General features: G+C 34.3%; 1 protein-coding gene across 1 annotated transcript; it reads left to right on the top strand.

The window, feature by feature from the left end:
* Positions 1–1513: 1513 nt before the first annotated feature.
* On the top strand, positions 1514–2212 carry LOC115066083 (uncharacterized). Its single transcript, XM_029549779.2, has 2 exons — positions 1514–1900; positions 1958–2212. The coding sequence occupies exons 1-2, from the start codon at positions 1514–1516 to the stop codon at positions 2108–2110; spliced, it is 540 nt and encodes a 179-aa protein (XP_029405639.2). The 3' UTR covers positions 2111–2212.
* The last annotated feature ends 10855 nt before the right edge of the window (positions 2213–13067 follow it).

The following is a 13067-nucleotide window of genomic DNA, read 5'->3' as shown; positions in this document are numbered from 1 at the left end:
TTTGCTGCCGCCGGCTCAACACTAATTGGTAATACTGTTGCTAGTGTTGTTGCTGCCACTGCACTCTTTGTCTCTGCCTGTGTGTGATGTGTATATCGCTTTCGTTTTACGTGCTTTCAGTCTGTCTCTTTGGCTGCAGGTGGATTTATGTAATTCTGCTCCAATTTCACCCTGTCGAGCAAAACAGACAAAAGTGTCAATCATGCTTATAACAGCAACAACAAAATATGTTAAATGCCACAAATTGAGGGTGCCTGACCTAAAGGACAAGGTATATGAGCTTAATTTTCTATGGAACCGCAGAATGCAGTGCATTTTTAGAATTACAAAAGGAACAAAACATCTTAGCTGTTACAAAAATAATTATTATATTATTTATCTTTTTCTAATAAATTCAATAAAATATCGAACTGTGAAATAGATTTTAACTTGAAAAGAGATTTAGGTAGATAATTGTAGAAAACTTCATGAAAGCTAAATTTTTCAGGATGAACACAGACTCGTTATTATATTTTTTCTGTAATGTGAATATTAAATTTCCAAAGAACAAAGAGCAAAGCGAACTGTGATCTAATAACGCACATTTATAATATATTTTCATATTAAGTGTCTTCGATTTGCCATTTTTCTGCTCTCGACGTATGCGCGATGTTCCCGTCTAAAAGAATTAGCTTAACTGTTTATTTTACTCACTTTAGAGCAGAATTACCATAGTGAATGGCTCAAGTGACAAATTACTCTAAAATATGAAAATATTAACATTTTTTTAATGCTTTTAAAATTGGAAAAATTTAAAAAAATATATAAAATATTACTAAAATTTTTCAATCGAAGAGAAAAGCGAAACATATTTCACATTCGCTGGCCAGTTTGGAACCAGTTTTGAAGTGCAATTGGTTCGATTCACCATTGGACGACAATCTCAACATCGGAATTAAAAAATGAAAATTAAAGTTTATCCCCATTCATTTTTTTGAACATAACGCAGCTCTCATTTTTATTACGTAAAGGTTTGTATCAAAATTTCAAGAACTAAGTAGCGAGATAGCGATCTCCGATTAAAAAAATATTATAAATGCATGCGCAGCAAATAATATTATTCACTTTCGACAGTGAAAACTTATTATAAAACAATTAGAATTATCAAAATTTAATTAATTATAATTGCATCGGTGAGTACGTAAACAAATACAGTTCCTACCGCTTAATTCGTACCAAGTATTACCGAAATTGCTTGATTTACTTCAAAAGTGTCAACTACACTTGAACATCTCCGATATTTTTCAATGTATTTCTACAATAAAATGATTAATTCAAATAAAATCACTTTAATAACTAATAATGATTAAAATCATTTGATTGTTTGACCAAAAGTTTTTATGTAGGCTGCAAGTATGATTTTTTTTAGTTAGGGGGTTGACTGTGTTGATACGTGAACTAAAATGCTTTATGGAAGATCTACAACCGCAACTTTTTGTCAAATCAGTGTTTCGTTCTATTCGTTGCAGTCAAAATGAGATTGAAAGCACAAATTTTTAAATACATTGTAGCCTTTACTATTTTGATTCAACCTGCGATTTTTGCCTATATAAAATTTATAAATTTGAAGTGTGTTACGTACGACAAACCCTTCGCCGATTTCCGACAGTGCAATCTTAAGGCTTTGTCTCGCAATGCGGTCGCGCTTTCCTTGCATGTGCGACTTTTCCAAGTGCCAGTAAATAATGTCAGCGTTAATTTGGATGTTTATAAAAAGGCGAACGGCTATCGTCCTTTCATGTTTAACATAACAGCGGATTTTTGTCAGTTCCTAAAAAATAAAAAGCGTATACCATTCGGCAAATTGTTAATGGATACCGTGGAGGCCTATTCAAATATTAATCACACTTGCCCATTTGACGTAAGTGGCGTGACATTAAAGATATGCAAAAGTTTATAGAAACACTATAAATTTCAGAATGACATTATTGTCAGGGATATGGTGTTAAAACCAGAACAAATGCAGTTACTTCCTGTGCCAATGGGTGAATACATGTTGAGAATTTCCGTTGCAGCATACAATGACTACAAGGCAACAATCAAAGCTTATATACAAGTAATGGAGGATTAGGCAGTCTACCGATTTGTCATTCGAATAAGTTGTTTAGCTCCATGTCAGGGGGAGCAGAATAAAACTTATTAATATTTAAATAAAATACATAACCGTTCAAACCATAACTTAATTAAAAGTGGTACATCTCAATATAGCTTGGTCTAAGAGATCCTAGGAATCCTGAGGTTGCAGAAGGAAGGAAGTGATAATAAACTAACTGAACAAAAACAAGAAAAAAATCGGATTAAAACTAGAGCCTAAAGCTGACTTTTTATGGAAAATGTCAGTCTCTGAGTTATCTATATGAAATTCAGAATGCAAAAGCTTAGGGCCCTTATAACTTACATTCTTCCAAAAAAACCCACGCACTTTACAGACTGGCTAAATATGGCGCAAAACTTAGGTTCATGTTACCTTAAGTTAAACAATTTTTTTTTTTTAAAGTCAACCATTTTTATTTACTTAATGCTTAAGCATATTTATATAATAAACTTTTTTTAACTCTGGCTTTAGTAAGGAATGCAAGCACACACATATAGGAAACTTTAGAACTAAATTTTTTATGAAAAAAAAATATATTTTTAAACAAATTATTTACATATTTTACTTTTTATATGATCTGTATTTAACAAAAGAATACATGGCAATGCAAAATACTTATAATTATTTGTTTAAAAAGTCCTATTATTTTGCAGAACACCTCCTCCTCCTAATAGCATCGGCTATTTGTTCAGGCATGGATTCAAACAAGCGCTGAAGATAATTTTATTAATTTCTTCATTCCACACGGCTTCTATAACTTTTTTTCAATTTATTTTAGCCTTTTTGGAGGGGTTTTTTCCCTCTTGCAACCAGTTGCTATAAAATATTATAGTTTTGCCCATCTAACGGTTGAACGTATCACCTAAAACTAATCGAAATAGATATAGGGTTTTATATGTATATAAATGATCAGGATGACGAGAAAAGTTGAAATCCGGTTGACTGTCAAATGCCACGCCCACAAACCGCCATTAACCGAAAACCTATAAAGTGCCATAACTAAGCACTAAAGTAAGATATAAAATTGTTATTTGGCACAGGGAATCGCAGTACCAAGAGGAACTTGTGAATAAAAATTGTTGAAAAAGTGGGCGTGGCCTTGTCCCCTAATATGTTTAATGTTTATATCTCCTAAACTACTTAACCTACAATAACCAAATTCGCCCACCACGAATATTATAACAACTTTTACCTATAGTGTGAAAATGGATGAAATCGGATGAAAACCCCGCTCACTACCCATATAACGGTACTATTCAAAACTACTAAAAGCGCGATAAATTCACCGGGACAGTATGGCAAAGCTTTATTTGGAACGTGACATTCCTTTCATATTCTTATGTCACTCTGTGAAAACGAGTCAAATCGGACAATAATCACGCCTATTTCCCATATAGCACAATTTTCAATTTCACTTGGTTCGTTCAGTTTCCAGTACACAAATCAAGAACTTTGCACGAATAATGCCTTTAGTGTATGCCACCTTATGACAAAAAATTATTCAAATCCAACCAAAACTCTTCAAGACCCTAGGTACCGAATATATGGACCCCAGTACCAACAGTTGACTTTTGTTTGAAAATTTCGGTCAATGTGTGAGATATGCAATAGAAATTCAGATAAAATTCTTTTCCTGCAGTAGTAATTCTGTTTATCCAAAATGGGTGGAATCGGGTCAATACTTCCCTGAGCCCCCATATCTTCTTTTTTACTGGCGTAGGCACCGCTTATGCGATTGTAGCCGAGTTAACAACAGCGCGCCAGTCGTTTCTCCTTTTCGCTACGTGGCGCCAATTGGATATTTCAAGCGAAGCCAGGTTCTTTCCACTTGGTCCTTCCAACGGAGTGGAGGTCTTCCTCTTTCTCTGCTTCCCCCGGCGGGTACTGCGTCGAATACTTTCAGAGCTGGAGTATTTTCGTCCATTCGGACAACATGACCTAGCCAGCATAGCCACTGTCTTTTAATTCGCTGAACTATGTCAATGTCGTCGTATATCTCGTACAGCTCATCGTTCCATCGAATGTGGTATTCGCCGTGGCCAATGCGCAAAGGACCATAAATCTTTCTCAGAACCTTTTTCTCGAAAACTCGCAACGTCGACTCATCCGCTGTTGACATCGTCCAAGCCTCTGCATCATATAGCAGGACGGGAATTATGAGCGACTTATAGAGTTTGGCTTTTGTTCGTCGAGAGAGGACTTTACTTTTCAATTGCCTAATCAGTCCAAAGTAGCATCTGTTGGCTAGAGTTAAGCCCCCATATACTTAATGTAAATATGTATTTTTGTATTTTCGAACTGCCTGTTGACTTTATGCTGGATATATCGGCGATTATTTGAGTTATCTCAATGAAAATTTCAGAACGTATTTTAAATAACAGTAACAGTCATTGAGCCTAAAATGGATACAATTGGGCGAAAACTTGACCTAGCCCGATATAACTATGTATTACCAGGATTTTTAACCATCTGGCTGATTTTGTATGGATAATGACAAAATGGTTTTTGTAACAAATCTTATGCCGAATAAATAATATATGTAGGTCAGTTTATGAGTTATATATGGGGTATATATATATAAAGCTGCTTATCGCTAAATAGTAAGGTATTGTCATGGATTTGATTCCTGCAAGTTGTAGAAAATAAGTATAATTTGGTTGCACCCAAACTTAGCCTTTTCTTACTTGTTTAAATCTTTTTTTTATTCAAGGGTGTTTTCACGCACCGAATGGAATTTTTCAAAGGAAAACAGCAGTTTTCACTTTGAATGACCGCCAAATTTTTTAAATGAAGAAAAAAATTATGCAAGAACGATGGGGGGAGATTTGATTATAACTTGACTAATTTTTTTTGGTTTTTATTTTCGAATAATTTTCAGCCGAGTTATGGTGAACACCGCAAAGTGTTTTTTCTCAAGACGTTCTGGGTTAAGCTCTGTTAGCGGCATATGCTTCAATATTCTTGCATAAAAAATTACCCTAGATTGACAATGTACAAAAGGTCCGAATAAAATTACTCACTCCATATTTAAGAAATAAATTCGCAAAAAATTTCGGCTGCATGGGTTTTTTCTGGTTGTAATTTACTATAGGTGGAAATATGTTCTCAATATGTCATTACTTTGTGTTTGGCAGCTGTTTCCTTATGCCGAAAGTTTGATGATTTCATGTATTATTTTATTAATATTAACCAAAATGTTGAGCAGGATATCATAGGAGATGTTTTTTTCAAGCACTATTTCTTTAATTTTGTCGATATTATAGTAATTAAAAGAGGTAAATGACTACACGATCTTCACTGAATGCTTTGTGCAACTCAAAAACTTCGTGTTCGTGGGAAAATGGACTCCTCGAAACACTTCTGAAAAACTTTCAATAAATACGTAGCCAAAAGCTCATTTTCTATTTTTTTTTGTCATGGTGAAAATCGACAAATAAACTTTTCGCGTCGTAAACAAACAACTGTCAAAAAACACACACTAATTAACATAAACAGTGTAAACATACAAAAGGTTGTCATAATCTAGGAATAAATTTTTAATAGTCCGAAATGAGCCCTTTATTAAAAAGAGTTTTTTAAAAGAAATAATATATATATTGTCTAATATATGAATACCAATAGAATATACATACGTATAAGTTAAATATTAAATACAAAAAACAGCAATTGAATAGAGATTATTTAAATTTTTTTGTCACTTTTTCTTAATGTCATTCGCTTATCTAACATTAACACATTTATTTACATACACACTCATAAATTACACGGAACCGAGTTCGAACATAAATTTCGAAATTCAATTTCCCGCTAAAACTTTTTATGCCTTCACATTACAAAATATTGCTTCTGTCAGCTATGCCCCTGCCAGCCCTTCAACTCAATTATTGTCACACCTTGACAGAGAGATATTTAATTTTCGTGACAAGCGATTTTCCACCACACCGTTATAAAGGAAGGTGTAACGAAATGTATGGCATTGCACCGGCATTGTAAAGACCATAAATGTGGCATTGGCACTGGTACTAGCAGTGTTGTGAAATCGTACTGGTCACCAATGACACTCGACATGACCGTTACAATGAGTTTCTTTTTCGCCTTCTCCTGTTTGTCGGTGTTGTTGTTACCGTTATACTCTACCCTGGCGTGGCATCTTCGATGGCATTCCGCTAAGCAGCAAGCAGCTAACAGCGATGACAGGCCATGAAACGATATGCAACGGACAGCGAGTCCAGCCGACAGGAGGTGTACACAGCAAGCAGCAAAGAACTTGACTTCAGACTGACTTCGACCATGAACTGAAATATCGATTAACAATTTAAAAGCGACAGTATGTATTGACAATGGTAAACGTTTGTGGAGGAAAAGCAATCACAAAATATTATACATTCATGTCGGTATGTACAAGTATGTGGAAATCAGAGAACAACATTGGTGGAGTGTCAGGATAGCGATGGTAATGATTAAGTCGGATTTCTTTAAATATCAAACCAAAAAGTACAGAATTATCAGCAACAAGTTTACTCTATTTGTTTTGCTTGTTTGATTTTCTATATTAATCTTTTAGTTTGAATCATTAGCCATTTTTTAGAAAAAAGAATAAAATCTATTAAATAACGGCAACTCCAAAAAAATTAAAAAAGGTTCATGTCCGTAAATCAAATCACCATAACTGAAATTTGCGATGGTTAATATGTTTAATTGAAATATGTATTTACTCTCGATGTGATAGGAAACAGGCAATTAAAATTGTACAGTTAAAATTTACCGCCGTTGACTTTGACGGTTTTGACATAATGCAATCTGTGGCTTTGTCCGTATTAGGCTGACGTAATACTTACGCATGTCACCAATTTTTTGTTTGAATATACAAATATATGATAAGTGCTCAGTTTTTAAAAATTTCACAGTTAATTTAACAAACAAAGGCACTTTTCAACTTTTATAAATAACGAATGCAAAATTTATTTCTGTTAACTACGTGAGTCAATTTTGCATTTTGAGGAATAAATACACCGAGCCTCCTAGTATCCACAGTGTAATACAGAGAAATTTCATCTATCATCATCTATCAGATATTTCCATAACTCAGATGATAAATTTTAAGTCATGTTTCGCTATTAGCTCTCGTCATCTCTTTTTCAAATACAATTCTTCAATTTCAACCAGGGCGAGAGCCTTTGAAGTTGGTTCAAAGTGAAAGAAATTCATAGTCTGTTGAAACCCATTGGAAACGAAATGTAAAATATCAAAAATTTAAGGTACAAACAAGAAAACCGTTAAATTCGGGTATAACCTAACATTTTATATTCTTTCAACGTGCAAAGGTCAAAGTCCGGGAAGTACCTTCAGGTACATAAGGCTTGTTTGTTATATCATGTTTAGGGCGAGTTTTCACCCGATTTTATTCATTGTAGACACAAATAGGCACCGCTCTCTCAAGTTTATTAAGATAATTCACATATTAGTCGATACATGTCGAAATCAGGAAGGAAGTAATGACTCCATTCAACCTTTTTGTAGAACAAAAGCATACTATTTTAAGGATTCTCTCTGAATTTCAATTGTCTACCTCACACTGACCGATATTTTCGGTAAAAAGTCAACTATAAGCACTGGGTCCATGTCTATGGTGTATTTGGATATTAATTTATCGCGCTTTTTATAGTTTTTATCAGAACCGCTATGACGGTAGGATTTATTATATTATAATATTAGCCCTGGGCGAATTTTGTTGTTGTAGTTTAGTGGTTTAGGAGATGTATACATTAAACTTATTAGAAAGTGGAGCCCCGCCCACTTTTTAATTTTTTTTTCATTATTTCATTATTTATTGGATCTGCCTTTTTTAAGCCTAACAATAGGCAATATAGGTAAAATCATAAATTTATTTAAAAACTAGACAAGCTCAAGCAAGTGATTGAGTTGTTTGATCAAGCAGGCATATCGCTTTTTTTTAGGCGTGTTTGATCGCAGAAGTGTACTAAAGCATTAGCCAAAGGTTTTGGGTTATCTCGAAGTTTATATGAAATATATATTTAATTCTGCTATCTTCTACTTCGTTCATTTTCTGCTATCTTCTACTTCATATTTTCAATGCGCATGTACCATGGTGAACACGTGATCGTTATATGCATTTTCGATTGGAACCTTTGTTTTATATCAATATTAGTTCCACAGGTTCCACAGTTGAATGCCATACATCCAAATTGGCTTATGGCCGCATTATAGTTATAAAATAACTTTGTTGTTCAGGCTAAGTTCAAAGTGTTTATTTAAAAGCCACTATTTGTATCAAAGCTATTTCTTAAAAAACCAATAAAACCAACGGTAAATGCATTTTTGCTCTATCCCATTTGTTCGCGCCTCGAAAAGCGAGAGCAGTGAGACAATAAAAACACGCGGACGCAGTGAAAAAAGCTTAAAAATTATCTCTTATAACAAATTAAATTGCAATATAGAATCATATTTAATCGCCATAAATCAAAAGGAATATTGAGAACAAAGGTATATATTATACAACAAAGTGGTTTTTATGTAATAATATGTTGTTTTATTATTTTAAAACTATTGTTTTATAAGTGCCCTTTTGAGTGATATGTTTTTATTTATATGTACAAGTACATCGATTTAAGGTATATAAAAAGTTGTGATCCCTGTCTCGCCCTCAAATGTGTTTACACCAATATGATGTGCCCGCCTATATATTTATACTCTCGCAACAAAGTTGCTAAAGAGAGTATTATAGTTTTGTTCACATAACGGTTATTTGTAAGTCCTAAAACTAAAAGAGTCAGATATAGGGTTATATATACCAAAGTGATCAGGGTGACGAGTAGAGTTGAAATCCGGATGTCTGTCTGTCCGTCCGTCCGTCCGTGCAAGCTGTAACTTGAGTAAAAATTGAGATATCATGATGAAACTTGGAACACGTATTTCTTGGCTCCATAAATAAAGATATTAAAATGAAATTTGGCACAAAGGATCACATTAGGGAGGGGCATATTTGGATGTAATTTTTTTGGAAAAGTGGGCGTAGCCCCGCCCCCTAAAAAGTTTTTTGTACATATCTCGGAAACTACTATAGCTATGTCAACCAAACTCTACAAAATCGTTTCCTTCAGGCACCTCCATATACAGTTCAAAAATGGAAGAAATCGGATAATAACCACGCCCACCTCCCATCCAAAGGTTATGTTGAAAATCTCTAAAAGTGCGTTAACCGACTAACAAAAAACGTCAGAAACACTAAATTTTACGGAAGAAATGGCAGAAGGAAGCTGCACCCAGGCTTTTTTTAAAAATTGAAAATGGGCGTGGCGTCGCCCACTTATGGACCAAAAACCATATCTCAGGAACTACTCGACCGATTTCAATGAAATTCGGTATATAATATTTCCTTGATACCTTGATGACATGTACGAAATATGGGTGAAATCGGTTCACAACCACGCCTTCTTCCAATATAACGCTATTTTGAATTCCATCTGATGCCTTCTCTTTATAATATACACATTAGGAACAAATGATGATAGCGGAATAAAACTTTACACATACATATATATAACTTTTCAAGGTCCCTTATATCGAACACGAAGAACTCAGTGCCTAACCTAACCTAACCTAACCTAATTTTTCACCGAAAATATCGGTAAATCTCTCAGAATTTAATTCTAATTAATTTTACAGCTGAATAAAAAAATATGAAAATGACGGATAATGAAATCTCGATTATCACTTTATCATGCGAGAGTATAAAATGTTCGGTGACACCCGAACTTAGCCCTTCCTTACTTGTTTTGAATTGTGATGTTTACAAAATCTGTGAAGTAATACCACTTATCACCGAAGCAAATTTAATAAAGCATCAGTATCTCTTATTAGAAGCTTCGTTAACAAAAGACTTGATATTAACTTTTTACCTTCTATGATGACATTTTAAAAGAAAAACAGATATCCTGAGCGAATAAGGGTCTCAGAATTTGATACTGAAGTTGAAATAAAAAATTGCGTCACGAATGTAATTAATGAACGCAATGAGTCCTCTCATTGCCTATTATTAATAGGAAAATGTGGCTTTGATTTCAGTTCTTCTGGGTAGAGCGACTATAAACAGAAATTTGAAAATAATAATTTGAAAGACAATAATTGATTTGTCACGACATATGTATGTCGCTCTACATCTGATAATAAAATCGCAAAATGATGAAGAGCACAAACAAATTTGGAAAAACTACAAACCTTCGTCCACCACCCGCTATTGCTAGATTAACTAAATTAACTAGATTTACGCTAGATTCTGTAAGGGAATTAACTTCAAAATATTCCTGATATTACCTTCCTTCATCAGTCTATAAAATTTTAATTAACGCTCCCGATTTTAATCAATATGCACCAGTTTCAATTGGAAAGCTCTCAGAAGAATCTGCCGAGGCAAGCAATAAGGGCGTTAAGATGTATCAACGTCATCATACACGAAATAACTAACGGGTCGCTACAAATCAGGACTTGCTAAACCGATTACTTTTGACCCTTAATCATTTCATCACCAGTCAAAGAAAACTATCATGCAAAAGTAAATCAATTTTATTAAAATCGGTTTTTGATTTAGTCGAATAATATTCAAAAAATTCCTTTTTTCGTTCATCAACTTTTTTAATATAATATAATTAATTATAATTCGTTACCATCGGGGTGTGGCGGTGTGGGAAACGGGATATGGAGATTTTGAAAAGTATTGACAAAAGTTTCACTTTTATTTAGGCAGTGGAAGTATCTTTGGCCTCTGTTTCCATACAAGACCGACCAATGTGCGATCGTACAAATTTTTTAAAATTTTTCCCACGCTAAGGATACGAGTTCGAATCTTATTTTCGTTGTTCTTCTTGCTGCTCTTGTTTATTAATTTAGGTTTATTTCTAAAGAATTTTCAATCACTGGGCCTTCTGGCTTAGTATAATATTTTCTAGTTACCTTTTTGTTAGTTCTAGCAGAAAGGTTTTGTATATAAAAGGTTATGATATCGAAATATCTCACACAATGTCGATGCTAATGGCCAAATATTAAGAGTAATATGGAAGTTTTAAAAATCCAATCGGGTTTATTTGGATCAAGCCACATCAAGTAGCAGTTTAAATTTTAGTTAGTTAGTTAGTTGTTAGGAAATAATCGCATTTTTAATGTTATTGTTTATAGAACCATTGACAATCTTAAGACGGAATTCAGATTCGATATTTCCAAGGCTACCTATACTCTTCGCTGGTATTGTCATTTTCTCATAAGAAAAAAATTAATATTTCAGCTTGAATGCTAAAGAGTTATGGGCTTATAGCACGAACCTTCGTTCAGCGGTAGTACAAAGTATATGCCAAATTTTAAAAAAAATTTCACACATACTATTGCAAAAGAAATAGTGGACCAACTCAAAAATCAATTATTTTATTGATTCTTTCTAATACTGAGATCATTGTTACCCCCATATATCTCTTCTTCGTTTCAACGTTGGGTGAATGAAACTTCCAAACAGAATAGTTCAACCCCTGCTTCTTCTTTGGGGAAAATGCCACCCACTGTGGTGGCAATGTGAATGAGTAACAAAAACTGCGGAAACGCAAGACATTGTTTTGATATCCTGTCAACACAGTAAAATTTATTGGAAGAGAATTTCGCTTTCTTTCGCGTTCGCTTTTTTAAAGATAAAGTGTAAATTGTGAAACAAACAATTCGCTGCCAAAAACTCCATAGATTAACGGCAAACTACGAGTAGGTGCGGCGCTAAAACAGCAACAACAAATGTCGTCATCTCTGCGCTCAAACACGAATTTGGAAAATTCAAGGTCCCCCAGCCGGCAATATTGTTTTATATATTTACAGCATATGTATATTCGTATTATATAACCAAAGAGCTCTACAGCGTCTACTTCAAGTAAATGAATCTCCAAGGCTCCGCCACAATAATTTTGTTCCTAAAGGTGTATGTTTATTTTTACTTCACTACATACTAAATTTCCATATGCATGTACACTAGAGTGGGTCGATCTTTTTACTATAAAATCACGTAAGCGGGAAATGTTCCACGGATCACTCTAAACAACTTTTCTTAAGATACTATAGATATCAAGACGGTTTCGTATCATCAATTTTTAAGGTGAAGCTAAAAATATCTGTATGAAAGGTATGTTATATACAAAGTTGCCCGATGTTGCCGATTCATGATCAATAGAATATAAAAATTCACCTACGTATTAAATTAGAATTGGATACTTAAAACACTGACGAACAAATTGTTATAATCCCTGAAAAACTTTGCCTTGTTCGAAACCGATTTTAGACCCAATAGTGTCTTAAAAAAGACAGTTCTTCTGAATGATCAGTAGAACATTTCCCTCAACACGATTTTTTTGTTTTTTTGACGCCTTGTAAATCGACCCGCTCTAAGGTACATACATGCATACCGAGCACTTTCTCTTGCTTATAGTGTTATTATACTACCGCGCAAATCTAAAAATCGTAAACTTTCAATGTCAACCTATGTCGCTGCCACACTACGACTTGAGCAGGTGGTCGAAGCTACTTAGTGCACATACAGGCAAGTACATATGTAGGTATGTACTCGTAATTCAACTGCGGAATATCGGAAAGTGTCGCCGCTACCGCTTTCTTGTTCGGGCGGAAGAAAGAGCAGAGCTAGACGTAGGATAATGGCAACCTGTTACAAGGCGAAAACAGTAAAAAGGTAGGGAAAGCACACCAAAAATACATATTCACACTCACATACATACATATGTAACTCATTTGTCACTGTAACAGGTAGTTTGGCACGACACGACTCAGCTTGAGTGCTGCTTGGTTGCTTGCTTCTTTGTGCGAAAAAATCGCCGACCGTTGCTGGTCGCGTGCAATGAATCATTTGTCGTAGAGCTTTTAAAAGTTTGAA

This window comes from Bactrocera dorsalis, chromosome 5, assembly GCF_023373825.1.
Source record: "Bactrocera dorsalis isolate Fly_Bdor chromosome 5, ASM2337382v1, whole genome shotgun sequence".
NCBI lineage: Eukaryota > Metazoa > Arthropoda > Insecta > Diptera > Tephritidae > Bactrocera > Bactrocera dorsalis.
The sequence above is the reverse complement of the archived record's forward strand: the minus strand, read 5'-3'. Positions and strand labels throughout refer to the sequence as shown.